This window comes from Anomaloglossus baeobatrachus (assembly GCF_048569485.1).
Source record: "Anomaloglossus baeobatrachus isolate aAnoBae1 chromosome 5 unlocalized genomic scaffold, aAnoBae1.hap1 SUPER_5_unloc_17, whole genome shotgun sequence".
Taxonomy (NCBI): Eukaryota; Metazoa; Chordata; class Amphibia; order Anura; family Aromobatidae; genus Anomaloglossus; species Anomaloglossus baeobatrachus.
Genome location: NW_027441792.1, coordinates 1087023 through 1105855, shown reverse-complemented (window position 1 = coordinate 1105855; position 18833 = coordinate 1087023). Strand labels below are relative to the sequence as shown.

Sequence of the window (18833 nt, the reverse complement as noted above, 5' to 3'; positions counted from 1 at the left end):
GACACTGTTATGGGACGAGGATCTGCTGCTGACACTATTATGGGGGTAATGTCCCCAAATTCTCTGCTAAGGTACCCCATCCTGGTATATGCCCCATCCTGCTATATACTGCCATCCTGGTATATACCCCCATCCTGCTATATACCCTCATCCTGGAATATGCCCTCATCCTGCTATATACCCTCATCCTGCTATATACTGCCATCCTGCTATATGGCCCCATGCTGCAATATACCCTCATCCTGCTATATTACCCCATGCTCCTATATGGCCCCGTGCTCCTATATGGCCCTGTGCTGCTATATTACCCCATGCTCCTATAAGGCATGTATCCTGTATCACACAAAAAACAATAAACGTTTATACTCACCTTTCCTCGCTCCATGCAGCATTGCTCCTCCCCCTGTCTGTGGCGGCAGCAGCACCGCTTATCTGTGTGGAGCCATCACCGGTCACTTCCGTGCAGCATCACTCGTCCTCCAGTCTGTGGCGGCAGCAGCACCGCTTACCAGCGTGGAGCCATCGCCGGTCACTTCCGTGCAGCACGCAATCTCCTCCAGTCTGCCGGTCAGCTGACCTGCGTGACTAGCGGCGCACAGCGATGACATCATCGCTGTGCTCACTGCTTTCTACACAGATCAGCTGACCGGCAGACTGGAGGAGATCGCGGTGCTGCACGGAAATGTCCGGTGAGTATGCCATACTTATTCACTGCTCCCCGTGCTGATGATGATGCGCGGGGGGCAGTGAATACAGCCGCACATGATCACTCCAGGCTGTAGTTGCCAGGGGTGATCACGGCCGGCTGTTAATTATGCGCGCACTCCCCGCCCATCACCCCGCCCACCTGTCAGTGACGGCTTCAGCGCTGAGAGATAGGCGGGAGGATGGGCGTGCATATGAAATGAGCGGGCCCACGTGGTCTTTACGTTTCCTTTCGGTCTTTACCCTATTTTACCCTATCTATATCCTTTTTGAATAACTTGAAGTGGCATAGAATACTATAAAATTATTATTTTATTTCACTTTTATACTTTTCTTAGGAGCAGCTACCACAGAAATATCTGGAAATACAAAAGGAGACAACCACTGCAGACCACAGCCAGGAACAACTATAAACCACACCCAAAGCATCCCAGGGTGAGGTTTATAAAGAAAGTCAGAAGCTGGCAACAGAGGAAAAACCTGACAGGTTCCCAGGGTCATAGAGTCCGCTGCTGCAGAAACAGACAACTCGTGTTGTCAATGGATTGTCAGCCGACCGTGACACCTATGTGACAACCCCTCACTATTTTTGTGTGAAATATATACTCCAGAGATGAGGCAAAATCATCACATCTAAACAAAACAATAGATAAAGATAGGCATGAAGAATATATGTTTTACAAGCATTTATTAACAAAACAACAAGTTTGGAAATGTAATTATATACAATGTGATATATTTAAGAGTTCCTATCTCCAATCTGGGGCTGCGCTTTTTAGTAAATAAAGCAATGGGCAATCTGAGATTAGTTAATTATCTAAATATAATCCAGTATCAAAACATTTTACAAATGTTCCTAAAGGCTCTCTCTGGGTTCGTAGAGCTCACACTGCTGAGGGTTGTGGGATCTCACAACCTGGAAGTTCCTTCGGGGGACATTAGGGACAATTCCAAAAGTTTTGGTACTGGATCATATGTAGAAAATTCACTAATCTGCGGCTCTCCACTGTATTAGTAAATAAAAAAAGCAGCCACAGATTTGTGATAAGCACTATTTAAAGGGAAAGTCATCATTGTGCTAGAAATTGGAGGATGGCACCCCCTGTAACAGTGTCAGCAGCAAATCCCACCTATCAGTGCGGCATGACCACATTTTTTGCTTCAATTTTTTCCCTATTTTCCTCCTTCAAAACCTAGGCTTGTCTTATGGTCCAAAAATATGATAAGTTTAAAAAGAAAGAAAACGTTTCTTTCCCTCACCAATTCTTACTTGAGGAATTGTAGCCGATTTTTTGATAAAACCCTTTGAATTATGGTACATCATGATGGCTTCTCCCGTGTGATTCATCTGACAACAGGCCCTGATTAAGGATAAAAAACATTTGCCAAATTCTGAAAACAATAATGACTGCTGCACCCTGTTGGTTTTCTGATGTGGGCAAGACTTGATTTACCAGTTAAACATTTCAATTATTTACAACATGAAAAAAGTTCCTTCCTTGTGCGGCTTCTTCACATGTTTAACATGATCTGATTTCTGAGAATTACATTTTCCACATTCAGAACATAAAAATGATTTATTTTGTGTGATTTTTTTGATGGTAAACAAGACCTGGTTTCCTAGTAAAACATTTACCACATTCTGAGCATGAAAACATCTTCTCCCCTGTGTGAGATCTTTGATGCCTAACAAGATCTGATTTCTGAACAAAACATTTCCCACATTCTGAACATGAAAATGGCTTTTCCCCCGTATGAGATCTTTGATGCACAACAAGTTTTGATTTCTGAATAAAACATTTCCCACACTCTGAACATGAAAATGGCTTCTCCCCTGTGTGAGATCTTTGATGCCAAACAAGATCTGATTTCCGACTAAAACATTTCTCACACTTTGAACATGAAAATGGCTTCTCCCTGGTGTGAGATCTTTGATGCACAACAAGATCTGATTGCCGAATAAAACATTTCCCACACTCTGAACATGAAAATGACTTCTCCCCTTTGTGATTTTTGTGATGTCTAAGAAGGTGTGATTTCCGGATAAAAGATTTCCCACATTCTGAACATGAAAGCTGCTTCTTCCCAGTGTGATTTTTTTGATGGTAAACAAGACCTGGTTTCCTAGTAAAACATTTACCACATTCTGAGCATGAAAACATCTTCTCCCCTGTGTGAGATCTTTGATGCCTAACAAGATCTGATTTCTGAATAAAACATTTCCCACATTCTGAACATGAAAATGGCTTCTCCCCTGTATGAGATCTTTGATGCACAACAAGTTTTGATTTCTGAATAAAACATTTCCCACATTCGGAACATGAAAATGGCTTCTCCCCTGTATGAGATCTTTGATGCACAACAAGTTTTGATTTCTGAATAAAACATTTCCCACATTCGGAACATGAAAATGGCTTCTCCCCTGTATGAGATCTTTGATGGTTAACAAGATGTGATTTCCTGGTAAAACATTTCCCACAATTTGAACATAAAAATGGTTTCTCCCTTGTAGAAGCGGTTTCTTGTTCCACATCCCTTCTGTAACTTTTATTTTGCTTAAAATTCTGTGCTACATCAGAATTTTGGACTTGTTTCAAAAGATCAGAAAGCTCTATCATCTGAGGAAGGACTGGAAGTATATCTGGGATACCAGCATGCTCTTCATATGTATCATGTGTAATACTTTCATCATCTGTTATAAATTCTGAAGATATTAGATTTCCATCTGAACTCCCAATACAGTCATCTGCTAAAAATAAACACAATGTTACTAGTTTTTAATGATATTATCTTGAAAGTACATTTATTTTTTTTATACCATAACATCACAAATTAAATTAGGGAAAAAATCATTCTGAATCTGTTTTCCAATTTTGAGATCTAAGAGATACATTTTCGTTAATTCATACCTCCTATTCCTGTCTCCAGGATATCTCTCCAGTAGCACCAGTTCTCTGGAATGTGCTACAGTAAATAATCTGACTGATTGTGACAATGTGACTGCAGAATAACGAAGGACAGTCGGCTCATATACTGTTCCTCATGCTAGTAGACCCTAAGCGGTCCCTAATCTCTGGATTACCCCTGAAGGTGGAGATGCCCTTGTACTGTACCTCACTATTCCTGACTAGATCTAATCTGTGATTTCCCAGGGAAGGAATGTGAAGGAGTATGATGGAAATAAAGATTAAGACAGACGGGAAAACTAAAACTTAGGCACACTGCAAACTCACAGAAACAAACAGTGAGAGACTAAGGAGAAAAGCAAGAGCAGGAACGCAGTAACAAAAGGACATCAAGGGTTAACACCACAACAGTTCACAGCAATAATGTACAATAACCACCCGTTAGTCTGCATCATAACACCTCACCAGACCAGTATAGGTAAACTATAGCTGGCATTAATGGAATAGTCCAACCAGCATATACAGAAGGGGAGAGAATGATACTGGCTTCCTGCAGCATGTGATCAAAGACACTAACTAGCAGCCCAGCAGAGAATAACTCTTGCTAGCCTGCCTGTCTGTGGTTTGATGCCTGTGTCTCCCTGCGCTGCTCACAGACATCAGAGAAGTTAGCAGGCAGAGTGTAGTTTCCACAGATCCTGACACCACCTTGACAGTTAAATAACCTGCAAACATCTCTGTGACATTGGTCCACAACATAGACAAGTTCAAAGAGATTTTTTTCGAAGACGAAAATAAAATAGTTAAAGGACAGATGCTGGAAATTTAACGAAGATGTCCGGGACTATGACGTTGATGGTCTATCCTTAAGGCCCTGTCACACACACAGATATATCTTTGGCAGATCTGTGGTTGTAGTGAACTCATGGACATATTGTTCCATTTGTACACAGCCACAAACCTGGCACTGATTGTCCACAATTTCACTGCAACCACGGATCTGCCGCAGATTTATCTGTGTGTGTGACAGGGCCTTTAGGCTTTGTAACCAAAGCAGGTAGCAGTGTCTTGCTATCTGTGCAGATAAATATTTGGGCTCCAATTCATCAACACCGGCGATGGACACTGAAAAATGACATCAGGGACGGGAGTGAGATTTCTGGCATAGGGAACGCCGCAGTTTGATACGAATTAGAGAAGAGGTGGCATCACACCCTTGTTCTGGCCAAGCTTTGCCAATTTTGGTAAAGCTGGTTAAAACTGGTGTGAACACACACACACACACACACACACACACACACACACGCGCCTGTCTCCTCTTCTGCTTTAAACTCCTGCAATTGAGACCTTTGGTCGTGATGTCAAAAAGGTCTTTAAGCAGTCCTATAATCGGCATAGAAACACTGGGGCCCCAAAGAGAATGGGAGACCTGTGAAATTGCCCAGTTTCCTCGCACTCTACCCTAATGCCAGTCTTCTGTTCAGTTCTTTTAGACTCCTGAAGTTAAAAGACCTTTGCTTACATCATGTCACATGACTTTGAACTCATCAAAGGTTCTTAAACAATTAACCTTAGAATACAACTGATAGAGTCCATAAGAGAGTGGGGTTCCCGAGAAATTGCTCAATTTGACTCCTCCCAAAGCTGGCCATGACTGTAACTAGGGCTTAATTTTGGAGTAGAGCTTATTTACTGGAGAACACAGTAATCATGAACCCTCTGCAGGTCTTTGAGTTGTCTTCATAATGACATAGAGAAGACACTAGAAACAAACAGCGGAAGAAAAACAGCAAAACACCTAAAAATATAAACACAAAATTAGTGCAGAAAGTACATGAGTAGATATCTCTTACTGGATAGAGCTGGAGGAAACACATCCTGAGGAACATCGGGGTCTTCCTGTTTACAGTCCTGTGGGAGAAGAGGACGGGGACATCTCTCTGGTGTTGTCCTCTTACTGGATAGAACTGGAGGAAACACATACAGGGACTGAATTCATTCCTTACATACAGATAATTATAGGCCATGTGTATTTAGTCCTGTCTATTACCTGGTGATGTGAGGGGCTGGGGAACCTCCATCATGACATCCTTGTACAGATCTTTGTGTCTTTCTAAATACTCCCACTCCTCCATGGAGAAATAGACGGTGACGTCCTGACACCTTATAGGAACCTGACACATACAATGATACCGTCACCCCCGATCCCTTCATAGCGTTACTGTATAATGTCCCAGCATTCCCAGCAGTGTCACCTCTCCAGTCAGCAGCTCAATCATCTTATAGGTGAGTTCTAGGATCTTCTGGTCATTGATGTCCTCATGTATCGGGGGGTGAGGTGGAGGCCCAGTGATTGGGCTCAGGGGTCTTCCCCATCCCTCAGACACAGGGGCCTGACAGCGCTCACTAGAGGTCTTCTTCACTACTGCGTAATCCTGGTTATGGAGAGACACAGTAATAAATCTCACTACAGACATTTCCAGAGTCCTCACCTCTCCAGTTCTGTCCATCTGTTATTCCCATAGATAAGAATGATGTAATGTGACGTCATCAGAATCTCTCACCTCTCCAGTAAGCCGGAAGAGGATCTCTAGGGTGAGGTGTAATATTCTCTCCGCCATCTTGTTCCAGTTTTTATCCATCCTGGATAGGAAGTTTTCTTAAACAGAATAAAATCACTGAGAGGATCCGATATTGTAAGGGCCTGAATGGGAAGGAGATGAGCCGATATGTAAAAATAATAATATAATAGTGATAATAATGAAGGGAAGATATTATTTGGGTAGGAAAAAATGTTTATCATGAAATGTTCTATGTAAATAGTACAACTGTAAAAGTAACACATTATCTTTATGGTAAAAAACACAATCCTTCATACGGCAATGTGAGCAGAAAAATAAAAAACGGATTTTTGTGTACCCACCGTAAAATCGTTTTCTCTTAGCCATCATTGGGGGACACAGGACCATGGGTGTTATGCTGCCTATCAATAGGAGGACACTAAGTATATGCAAAAGACATTAGCTCCTCCTCTGCAGCATACACCCCCTGGCCGGGTCAGGCAACCTCAGTTTTAGTATACAAGCAGTAGGAGAAAAAAAAAAATAGTAAGAACTTATCTCAACGGAGGAACATGAGAAAAAAGTCATAACCAAATAAGGTACTGAGAGAACCAAGGCCCAACAGGGCAACAGGGTGGGTGCTGTGTCCTCCAATGATGGCTAAGAGAAAACGATTTTACGGTGAGTACACAAAAATCCGTTTTTCTCTGACGCCTCATTGGGGGACAGAGGACCATGGGACTGAAGCAGTCCATGGGTGGGAAAAATAAAAGAAAGACAACACAACCCAAGGACGAGGAACCAGTCCCAGACAGCCTGGAGCGCCTACTGAGAGAGGTGCTCTACTGCCGTTTGCAGAATTTTCCTACCCAGATTTGTCTAAGCTGAAACCTGGGTATGGACTCTGTAATGCTTTGAAAAGTATGTAGGTTAGACCAGTTCGCAGCCTTACACACCTGTTCCACTGAAGCCTGATGCCGAATGGCCCACGAAGCGCCAACTGCTCGCATGGAATGAGCCTGCAGCCCACTAGGAATGGGCTTGAGTTGCAAGCGTTAGACTTCCTGGATCGCAGAGCGAATCCAGCGAGCCAGAGTTGCCTTTGAAGCTGCCTGTCCCTTCTTAGGCCCCTCAGGAATGACGAACAAAGAGTCCATTTTCCTAAAGGGGGCTGTCCTGGATATGTAATATCTGAGAGCTCTGACGGGGTCTAACGAATGCAGAGACCTTTCCACCCTATGAACTGGGTGTGGACAAAAGGAAGGCAGAACAATGTCTTCGTTCAAATGAAATGGGGTAGGAACCTTTGCAAGAAAATCCGGAAGGGGGCGTAGAACCACCTTGTCCTGGTGAAAGATCAGAAAAGGCTCGCAGCAAGAGAGTGCTGCCAGCTCCGAAACCCGTCTGATGGACGTAATTGCCACCAGGAATGTTACCTTCTAGGACAGAAGAGCAAGGGAGGATTCCTTGAGAGGTTCAAAGGGGGACCTCTGGAGACCGTCCAGAACGAGATTGAGGTCCCATGGGTCCAGCGGCCGTTTGTACAGGGGAACTAGAAAGGAAACGCCCTAGAGAAAATTCTTGACTTGCGGTTTTTGAGCCAGGCGGCATTAGTAGAAGATTGAGAGCACTGAGACCTGCCCTTTAAGGGAACTGAGAGCCAACCCCGCTTGTAAGCCAGACTGCAGAAAGTCGAGAATTCTGGGGATGGCCAGAGGCATAGGCTGGACGTTAGTTTCCCTGCACCATGAAAGGAAGATTTTCCACGTACGGTGGTAAATGGGGGATGACGCAGGCTTTCAGGCGCTGATCCTGGTGGAGATAACCACGGGGGAGAATCCCCCTCTTGTTAATACCCAGGTCTCAATGGCCATGCCGTCAGCTTCAGGGGTCTGGAGTTCTGATGGGAAATGGGCCCTTGGGTCAGCAAGTCTGGGATGTCTGGAAGGCGCCGCAGTACGTCTGCCAGCATTTGTACTAATTCGGCGTACCAGGCGCGCCTGGGCCAGTCCGGTGCTATCAGAATCACCGGGACTCCCTCTGCCTTGATCTTCCTGATTACCCGCGGCAGCAGGGGTAGAGGTGGAAATATGTAAGGCAGGCGGAAGTGGTGCCAGGAGCAGACTAGAGCATCCGCGCCGATGGACTGCGGGTCGCGTGACCTGGCTATGAACGCGGGTACCTTTGCTTTCAACCTTGAGGCCATTAGATCCACGTCTGGTGTACACCAGCGAGTGCAGATGTGTAGGAACACTTCTGAGTGGAGAGACCAGTCTCCGGCGGCCAGGCCTTGGCGACTTAGAAAGTCTGCTGCCCAGTTCTCTACTCCTGGTATGTGTACCGCTGATATCACTGACCCCGTCGATTCGGCCCAGCTGAGGATCTTGTGGGCCTCGAGATAAGCCGCTTTGCTGCGGGTGCCCCCCAGCTGATTGATATAGGCTACAGCTGTCGCATTGTCCGATTGGACTCGAATCTGACGACCCGCTAGCAGAGGGCAGAACGCCTTGAGCGCGAGGAAGATCGTGCATATTTTTAGGATGTTTATGGGTAGGGAAGACTCCTGGGGCGTCCAACGTCCTTGAGCAGTGTAGTGCCGGTACACTGCTCCCCAGCCTAGGAGGCTGGCATCCGTGGTCAGGACCAGCCAGTTCACTGGGAGAAAAGATCTCCCCTTCGATAGGGATGAGGACCAAAGCCACCAGCGGAGTGCATACCTGATTGAAGGCGTCAGGTGAAGATGTTTGTCCAGGGAGAAGGGGGCTCTTGTCCCAGGCAGCTAGAAGGGTGTAGCGCCTGGTCCCACCAGACCCCGTGGGGGGCGCGCTCCCTCACATGTGCCCAGTCCCAGCATGGCTCCCACTTGCACTCCCAGTCATAGCCTCAGGCAGTGACGGCCTTCCTCTTACCGGTCCCATGGCAGCAGGCGCTGCTCCTGCTCCCGGTCCTGATGTACGTCCTGCTACTAGGCATGCTGCAGCCTCTTCCTGTCTCCCTTCCTTACACAGAGCTGCAGTAAGTGACTCTAGGCTGCGCGCGAGGCCACGCCCCCTTTCTTAAAGCGGTATGCCCCGTTTTCTGGAAGTGACCTCAGAGGTCACCTGTTACCTAATGGGTATTTAGGTTCACCTCCCCCAGCAGCAGGCGCCCGAGCAACGCTTCCATTAGAGCCTTGCCAGTGTCCAGACCCCTTGTGCTGTTATCTGTTTTCTGTGCATTGATACCTGGTTCTAATCCCTTGTCTCACCGTAGTGCCATCCGTACCATTCCGGCTGTGGACGTCACCGCTCATACCGACAGTGGACGTCACCGTGCCCTACCTACCGTGGACATTATCTGTGCCGTACCTGCTGTGGACGTCACCGCTCATACCGACAGTGGACGTCACCGTGCCCTACCTGCCGTGGACATTATCCGTGCCGTACCTGCTGTGGACATCACCTACTGTGAACATCTCCGGTGCAGTTTCCGTGTCCTGCCGGCTGTGGACGTCACAACCTTGCTACACCTGGCCCTACAGAGACTCCTACTACCGGTTCCTGGCTGCCGTGCATTTAGGCCTTCTGGGGAGGCGCCGCACAGTCCCTGTATAGGGGTTCGCTGCTGGTCGCCTGCTCAGGGGAGTCCGGTGCACGGTCCAGTGGGTCCACCTCCGGACGCTCGCCGCTCCTCGGTGAGCGGAACAAAGGGCTAGTTGCAGTGGGCGGAGGTGCAGTTGAGCAAAGGGTACTGCCTCCATAGCCGCCACCATCCTGCCGAGCACCTTCATACTGAATCGAATGGAGCGAGACGGAGGACATAGAAGGCAGCGTACCGCTTGTCGAAGAGCGATCGCCTTGTCCTGAGGGAGATAGATCAAGCCCCGACTGGTGTCCAGGGACATGCCCAGGAAGGTGATGGATCGTGATGGGACTGGGGATGATTTGTCTAGATTCAGTAGCCACCCTAAGCGGGATAGGGTGTCCACGGTGATCTGTACACTGGTTGAGCAGTCGCGGAAGGAAGGGGCCTTGATGAGGAGGTCGTCCAAGTAAGGGAGAACGACTACTCCCCTGGCGTGAAGGACGCTCATGGCAGCCGCCATGACTTTGGTGAAGACCCTTAGTGCGGTGGCAAGGCCGAAGGGTAGGGCTACGAATTAAAAATGGGAGTCCTGAACTGCGAAGCGGAGAAACTTTTGGTGATGTGGGGCAATGGGTATGTGCAGGTACGCGTCCTTGATATCTATGGAGCGAGGAATTCCCCTTTGACCATGGATGCAATAATGGACCTTAGGGACTCCATTCTGAATCTCCGTACGTGCACATGTTTGTTCAGGTGTTTGAGGTCCAGGATGGGTCGAACTGACCCATCCTTTTTGGGGACCACAAAGAGGTTGGAATAAAAAAAACCCTGAACTTCTCGTCGTCCGGGACAGGTATTATCACTCCTGCTGTTTGGAGCGAGTGGATTGCTGAGAAAAAAGCCTCGCGTCGTTTTCGAGTCTTTGGGGGGTTTGAGAGAAAGAACCGACTCGGGGGTCAGGTCCGAAATTCTATGTGGTAACCGGAAGACACAAGGTCTTGCACCCATTTGTCATCTGAGGCGGCAGCCCAAATTTGTTGAAAGAGCCGCAGTCGACCTCCTACAATGAATGTGTCTTCCGGGACGCCGAAGGAGTCATGAGGGGGGAAATCGTCGTGGACGAGTCTCCCTAGTCCTGGACTGTTTCGGTCTAGGCTGCCATGACGAAGTGGGTTTCGGGGAGAGCTGAGAAGGTCGGTCCCTGCGTAGTCCGCGGCTAGTGGCGGGGGCAGAGCGGGATGTCGACCAACCAAATGAGTTCCGAAAGGAGCGGAACGAGGACTGTGGACGTCTGGTGAAGGTCGTCCTGGACTTCAGGTGGGGGAGGGAGGTACTCTTTCCTCCCGTGGCGTCAGAAATGAGCTTGTCCAGACGTTCGCCAAACAATCGGTCTGGAAAAAAGGGAAGGCCCATGAGAGACTTCTTGGAGACAGAGTCCGCTCGCCATTGTCGGAGCCAGAGAGCTCTACGGATGGCTATGGTATTTGAGGCGGCAAAAGCTGCGCAGGTAGCAGCGTCAATGGAGGCCTGCATGAGGTACTCCACCGCAGCGGCAATTTGAGCTGTTACCTCTGTGAAGGTATGAGGGAACTGGGATTCCTCAAGCGAAATGTAAAGGGATTCTGCCCAGACCGAGATCGCCTTTGCGACCCACACAGAGGCAAAGGAGGGCGAGAGGGAGGAACCCGCAGCTTCAAAGGCAGAGCGGGCGAGGTGCTCTACCTGTCTGTCTGTCAGGTCCCTGATGGAGGAACCATCGGGTAAAGACAGGAGCGTCTTTGTGGCAAGGCGGGAGACCAGGGGGGTCGACCGAGGGCGGATCGGCCCAGCCCTTAGGGGCAGGTGAGGCAAAATGGTACCGGGACTCCATGAGTTTACGGTTACCGAAGCGCCTGTCAGGCTTCTCCCTTTGCTTTGTGAGGATATCCTGAAACTCTGGGTGTTTAGCGAAAAACTTTTTGAGGTTTCCTTGCCCTCTTAAAGGAGACCGCATGGTCAGTGGTAGTGGATGGGGCATCCTCCACATGCAGAGTTTGGTTGATTGCTGCTATAAGGGAGTCTATTGCAGTTTGATCATCTGGGGAGGGTGAAACCAAGGAATCATCCTGGTACAAACAGCATTCTCCCTCCTCCGGCTCTTCAGAAGCCGTGGAGCGTGTGGGAGAGCCTGCCCTGTGTGCTCCCGAGGGAGAGCCATGGGGGCCATGAGAGAGTGCTGGAGACACCCGGCCGTGTGCTCTTTTTCTGATCCCTGCAACCGGTGAAGCATGGGCCCGGATTACCTCAGAAGGCCCCTCAATAGGGGTATCCTCAGGCTGCGTTCCGTCCAGGGGCCCAGAAGGGTGTGGAGGACGACATTGCATAGCCAGCACCAGGTTCTGTGACAGTTTTTCCATGGACTGGGACAGAAACTGTGCCCATTCCGGTGGGCTGGGAGCCCTAGGCTCTGGGCTGATGGTTGCGGCTGTGGTGGCTGGGAGGAAATATGAAAGAGCAAAAATAAAAAAATTCCCAGTTTGTCGGTTAAGAACAGGGCAATGGAATTAGGATTCGATGTATTCTTGTTTCTAATAGAAGAAGAGGGACCACACATGGCGTACGGATCTGTGCACTCGCTGACATGCACAATTTACCACCCATTTCTTGTATGAAGGCAGCAAAATAGTGAAAATTAACCCAATTACAAAATGTGCCCACATTATATTTCACTCCTAAACTAGAAAAATTATGTAAATAAAAAAGTTTAGATATTCTAAACTGGTTTTGGAGCTCGTAGACTTTACACGTCCGGGCCATCGGACGCCTACTCTACAATGTCATTACATAGCAGTGCATCTATACACAAACGTAGCAACGGAGAGGAAATCCGTCCATCTCTACAAAAGGCAAAGACGGTTTATTATTGCCTCTGCCTTCTGTCACTGTATACACAGCTCTGCGGTGCAATGCAGCTGGAACAGCGAGGGACCTGACAGCGACACAGATCTCTGTGTGAGAGCCCATCTACCATTGGTACTTACCAATTGTAATTGTTTGGGGTCTAGTAAGTGCGATTTTTTTTGGGGGGGGGACGTCTGCTTTCTTTTGAGGGTGTCCGCTATCTTTTGGGGGCGTCTGCTTTCTTTGATGACGAGTCCTGCTATATTCTTAAACGTTTTAGCTGCTTGGACACTTCACTATGGAACTTTAACTGGGGATTATTTTTGGAGTAGGGCTTATATTTTAAGTATTCTCAAAAAAGCCCTAAATATCCTACTAAGGCTTATTTTCAGGGTTTCAAGGAAATAGGGTAGTAAGAGCTGACGGTGCCTTCTCCCCCATACACAGAGGATATGGTCACTGTGGAGTCATTATATCAGCCCCAGTTACAAGGGAAGGAAGATGAAAATAAAAATGCTTAAATACGAAACTAACCCCCCGCCCCGCAATGTGTGAAATATAGGAAAATACCACTGTCAATCCAAATCTGTTATTAGGCCCGACCAGATAAAACCTGTCATATATACAAAATAATAAGTGTTACAAAATAGGTAAGAAATATTTACATGTGATCATAAACATATAATATAACAGTGTCCGGCTTTCAGTCATAGGGATGGCCCCGATGAGGTTTTAGTCATTGCTCAGTATACAGTGATCAGTGGTTGTATGCGCGCTCTCGGCACTGACTGACAGCAGGTTCTAATGCTGAGCGGCTGTCAGTCACTGCGGGGGGCAGGGTATATATGTGGTAATAATAGACATTTCCTTTATCTTCCCACCAGTATCGCTCAACATCAGGAATAAAAAACTTGATACTGAAGTTGGTTTCTTATTGGTCCAGTTTCTTATTTGGGGCTGAGGTTGGTTTCTTATTTGGATTTGTTTCTTTCTTGTTTTTTTTTTTTAAACATGGGGGCTTTATTTTCTTTTATTTCAAATAAAGGATTTTTTGGGTGTCTGTGTTTATTTACTTTCACTTAAAAATTACTGATGAGTGTGTCTCATAGACTTCTACCATCACTAATCTAGGGCTCAGTGGCAGCTGTGGGCTGCCATTAACTCCTTATTACCCTGATTGCCACCACACTAGGGCAATGGGAAGAGCCGCGTCCAGTGAAAGAATTGGAGCATCTTATGGATGTGCCACTCCTGAGGCGGCTGTGGGCTGCTATTGTTAGGATAGAAAGAGACAAATAATGATGGCCCTTCTCACCCTAATAATATCAGGCCTCAGTTGTCTGCTGTACCTTGGCGGATTTCAGAAAACTTGGGGGACCCCACGTCTTTTTTAAATTATTTGATTTATTAAAAAAAAAAAAAAAAGCGTGGGATCCCCTCTTTTTCATAACCAGCCAAGGTACAGCAGACAGCTAAGGGTGCAGCCCACTGCTGCTGCTGTTCCTGTGCTGGATATGAAAAATGGGGGGACCCCAATTTGTTTTTTACCCCCAAAATTTTAAAAAACAGCTATCCAAGCGAGCTATCCCTCTATCGAGCTATTCTGTTATTTCTTTCAATCTATTCTATCAATTATCCTATTCCAATCATATTTTATATCTCCTTTAAAAAACACATTAACAAAAATGCCGCAAAAACGCAACAGAATCGCAGCATCATTACAAGTGTTTTATTACATTTCCAGTCTCTCTGGGACAAGTTGCAGTTTTGGTTGCAGTTTGTGTGCTGAAAAAACTGCAGCGTGCGCATATAGCCTTACATGACATTGGGGGACCGATATCACCCCAACATTATATAGTGATGTCTCACATCAAAGTCTGGTCACTCCAGCTGGGCCCAAATGGGTTCTGGGCATCAGAACTGGCATCAAACAGGGCAAAATAGGCAATTCACCCACATTTTAATAAGTAACTGGTGTTTTTAAAGTTCACATCACTTTGTTGATAAAAACCTGTAAAAAAAAAACTGAGGGGCTGCTGATAAGTTTTTGGCTTGGTGATCTTTTTTTGTTTCTATGGTAACGAATGTTACATCACATGAAAGCCTTATGTGTCTACAGTGCTGGCCAAAAGTATTGGCACCCCTGCAATTCTGTCAGATAATACTCAGTTTCTTCTTGACAATGATTGCAATCACAAATTCTTCATTTAATTTGTCTTCAATGAAAAAAAATAAAAAAAATTGTCATAAAGCCAAATTGGATATAATTCCACACCAAACATAAAAAAGGGGGTGGACAAAAGTATTGGCACTGTTTGAAAAATCATGTGATGCTTCTCTAATTTGTGTAATTAACAGCCCCTGTAACTTACCTGTGGCACCTAACAGGTGTTGGCAATAACTAAATCACACTTGCAGCAGGTGACATGGATTAAAGTTGACTCAACCTTTGTCATGTGTCCTAGTGTGCACCACATTGAGCATGGAGAAAAAGAAAAGAAAGAAGACCAAAGAACTGTCTGAGGACTTGAGAATCTAAATTGTGAGGAAGCATGAGCAATCTCAAGGCTACAAGTCCATCTCCAAAGACCTGAAAGTTCCTGTGTCTACGGTGCTTCTTACCCCGAGACAAAAAAACCAGGCTGGAGTTTGCCAAAACTTACCTGAGAAAGCCTAAAACGTTTTGGAAGAATGTTCTCTGGTCAGATGAGACAAAAGTAGAGCTTTTTGGGAAAAGCCATCAACATAGAGTTTACAGGGGAAAAAAAAAGAGGCATTCAAAGAAAAGAACACGGTCCCTACAGTCAAACATGGCGGAGGATCCCTGATGTTTTGGGGTTGCTTTGCTGCCTCTGGCACTGGACTGCTTGACCGTGTGCATGGCATTATGAAGTCTGAAGACTACCAACAAATTTTGCAGCATAATGTAGGGCCCAGTGTGAAAAAGCTGGGTCTCCCTCAGAGGTCATGGGTCTTCCAGCAGGACAATGACCCAAAACACACTTCAAAAAGCACATGAAAATGGTTTGAGAGAAAGCACTGGAGACTACTAAAGTGGCCAGCAATGAGTCCAGACCTGAACCCCATAGAACACCTGTGGAGAGATCTCAAAATGGCAGTTTGGAGAAGGCACCTTCAAATCTCAGGGACCTGGAGCAGTTTGCCAAAGAAGAATGGTCTAAAATTCCAGCAGAGCATTGTAAGAAACTCATTGATGGTTACCGGAAGCGGTTGTTCGCAGTTATTTTGGCTAAAGGTTGTGCAACCAAGTATTAGGCTAAGGGTGCCAATACTTTTGTCTGTCCCATTTTTGGAGTTTTGTGTGAAATGATCAATGATTTGATTTTTGTTTCATTCTCTTTTGTGTTTTTTCATTGCAAGCAAAAGAAATGAAGATAATAATACCAAAGAATTTGTGATTGCAATCATTTTCAAGAAGAAACTGAGTATTATCTGACAGAATTGCAGGGGTGCCAATACTTTTGGCCAGCACTGTAATACAGTATATGATTTCAAAATTTTGTGTTTGTTGTGTGACGCCCCTGACTCTATCAGCGTGTCACATGGAACTGCACCCCTTTCTCTTATGGTGCAGAACTCACCCTCCATGGTTCTGGGTTCCTACACACTGGTATTGCTTCCATCAGCACTCAAATCCTAACCACACCTCACACCACACCCTGTCAGGCACACCAGTGGGTGGTCTAGCTGGAAAAGGGCCACCCGCCGAGGGTCAGACAGACTGGTGGGAGGGAGGAAGTCAGTCGAGTAGTAGCCCTCAGAGAGTAAAGAGCTGAGGGAGTTGTAGCTCCCTGTGTGACCTTGGTTGGGTCGCAGACGGTGGTCTGGGACCAGAGGAGTGGGAGACCCGGTCGCAAGGTATTGGAGAAGGGTGTACTGACTTAGTTTTGGAGAACGATCGGCACCGGAAAATCCAGTAACCGGACCGGTACCGAGCACGGCGGGGTACAGGACCCTAGATCAGGGAGTAGCTTCACACAACCTGATAATTCACCTGTGGAGGATAGTCTCTTAATAAACTTTCCCTAAGAGCTCAGAGATTGAAGGCACCACCACAACGAGGGGGATAGGGCTTTCCAGCTTATGCGGCCTACAGAAATCCCTAGTGTCAGCCATCGAGAGCACAGCTCCACTATAACATTATGGGGAGCGGGACCCCGACAGCTTTAGGCCGAAGGGTCACTTAGGAAAATCTACAAAATTGTGCATGGAGGTAGGCTCCGGACCACTAAGCAATACCAGCGGAAACAGATACTTGGACGAGTTCCCCCGAGTGGCAGCGGCACCCAGAGACTTGGTTTACTTCTGTGTCAGAGTCTGCTTAATGGTTGCACCAACGTCTACACCACCTGAGTGAGTACACTGCACACCCTGCGTCCTGCCTGCCCACTTAGCCTGCACAATGCTATCCTCCACCTACCTTCCAGAGTCCCGGGGTTTCCCGTACCCGTGGAGGAATCACTATCTGGCTACCCCACTCCATCTCCCCCGGGTACTGCCATCGGCAGCGGCGGTACTCCCCTTACCACGAACCACGGGTGGCGTCACGAACTCTCCCTTGTAAATAACCCCTTTACATTTTGAAGTGGCCGCAAGCCCACGGGTCTGGAGACCCTCGAGCCACAGCAAACCCGGATCCGAGCAGTTCGACTGCTGCAGGGGCGGCACAGTTGCTTATGGCAACAGTGTTCTACGCACGCGGGAAAACAAAATGGAGGAGTCTAATAGGATATTCACAGCAACTGAGAGTAGAGGAGTGATAAAATTCTTGTTTCTGCAAGAAAAGTCAGCGAAGGATATTCATGGTGATATGTCGCAGACATTGGGGGGTCAATGCCCTTCATATTCCACAGTTAAGAACTGGGTTGCTGTTTTACCAAGTATTTAAAGGGATCGGATACAGCTTTAAACAAGGCGATTCATTTTATTATAATGATTAAATGATTACAGAAAATAGGAAATAGTGTGATATTGCATACACTTTTGCATAACATAAATCACAAAGGTAAAGTACTTACATTGCACACTACATCAGAAAAACTACACGCATCATCTGCCCGAAAACATCAGCTGTGAGAAGCAAAACAGCGAAGACAGGGAAACTCCTGGGATCCACACTGTGGTGTAATGGGCGTCCCCTCCACAGGTAAACAGGCTTCCGACTTTGCTGTACTCTTCACCAGTCTATATCTCACTTGAAAACAAATTTCTTGCGTAATTAAATTTTACACAAACTCTAATAGGTTCCATTTGTCCAATATAGTATCCGTCTTCTGAGTGGCCAACTCTTCAGAAGTCAACTTACACCGGACAAATATGTCACCGGATGAGACATGCCAAAGGCTCCTTGTTTTAGATGTTTTACCATACTGTAAACACGCACATTCTCAGTAAACAATAATAAGAAAACTATGTGTTACTTAGTGATACTATACACAAGTATTTTCTCACTGGAACTATAATCCCAGGTGTCTGGGAAAATTACAGAGAAAACCAGCTAATAGAAACTACTGTATAACTGTTGCAGTCCAATATCTTAAAGGGTTTCTTAAAGACAGACTTCCAATATGGATTCCTGATGGCCACTAACATGTTAACACTACAGTTGCCATATGTAAAATGGGCCACTTCAGCACCAATGATGAGGAACGTCCTGGACGACCGAGAGTGGTTGTTGTTCCGGAGATCATCGATGCTTTGCATAATCTCATACTGGAGAATCCACGAATTTCAGCTAAAGCAATAGCAGACATCATGGGGATTTCCCGTGAACGTGTTTGTGTCATTATCCATGAACATTTTGACATGAGGAACGATCTGCAAAGTGGGTCTCCAAATGTCTGACAACAGATCAGAGAAGTAAGCGAGTGAAAACTTCCCGGTCCATTTGTCAGCGTTTCCACACTGATAACAACTTCCTGGATCGACTGGTCACTATGGATGAGACCTGGATTTATTTGTATGACCCTGAAAACAAGGAGCAGTCACAAGAGTGGAAGCACAGTGGTTCTCCTCACCCAAAGAAGTTCAGTATGCAAAAATCTGCAACTAAAGGCTACTTTACATGCTGCGACATCGCTAGCGATCTCATTAGCGATGTGAAATTTTAGATCGCAAGTGCGATCTTTCGAGATCGCACATGCATAAAATAACCTATGTGCGATCTCGAAAGATCGCATTTGCGATCTGGAATTTC

General features: G+C 46.5%; 1 protein-coding gene across 1 annotated transcript in view; it reads right to left on the bottom strand.

Annotated features, from left to right (window-relative positions):
* Positions 1-1194: 1194 nt before the first annotated feature.
* Positions 1195-18833, bottom strand: part of LOC142258912 (uncharacterized) — a 71749-nt gene continuing 54110 nt past the window's right edge. The window contains exon 4 of the mRNA XM_075331472.1: positions 1195-3206. Coding sequence (XP_075187587.1) covers positions 2283-3206 — 924 coding nt within the window. The 3' untranslated portion in view covers positions 1195-2282. The remainder of the gene's footprint in view (positions 3207-18833) is intronic.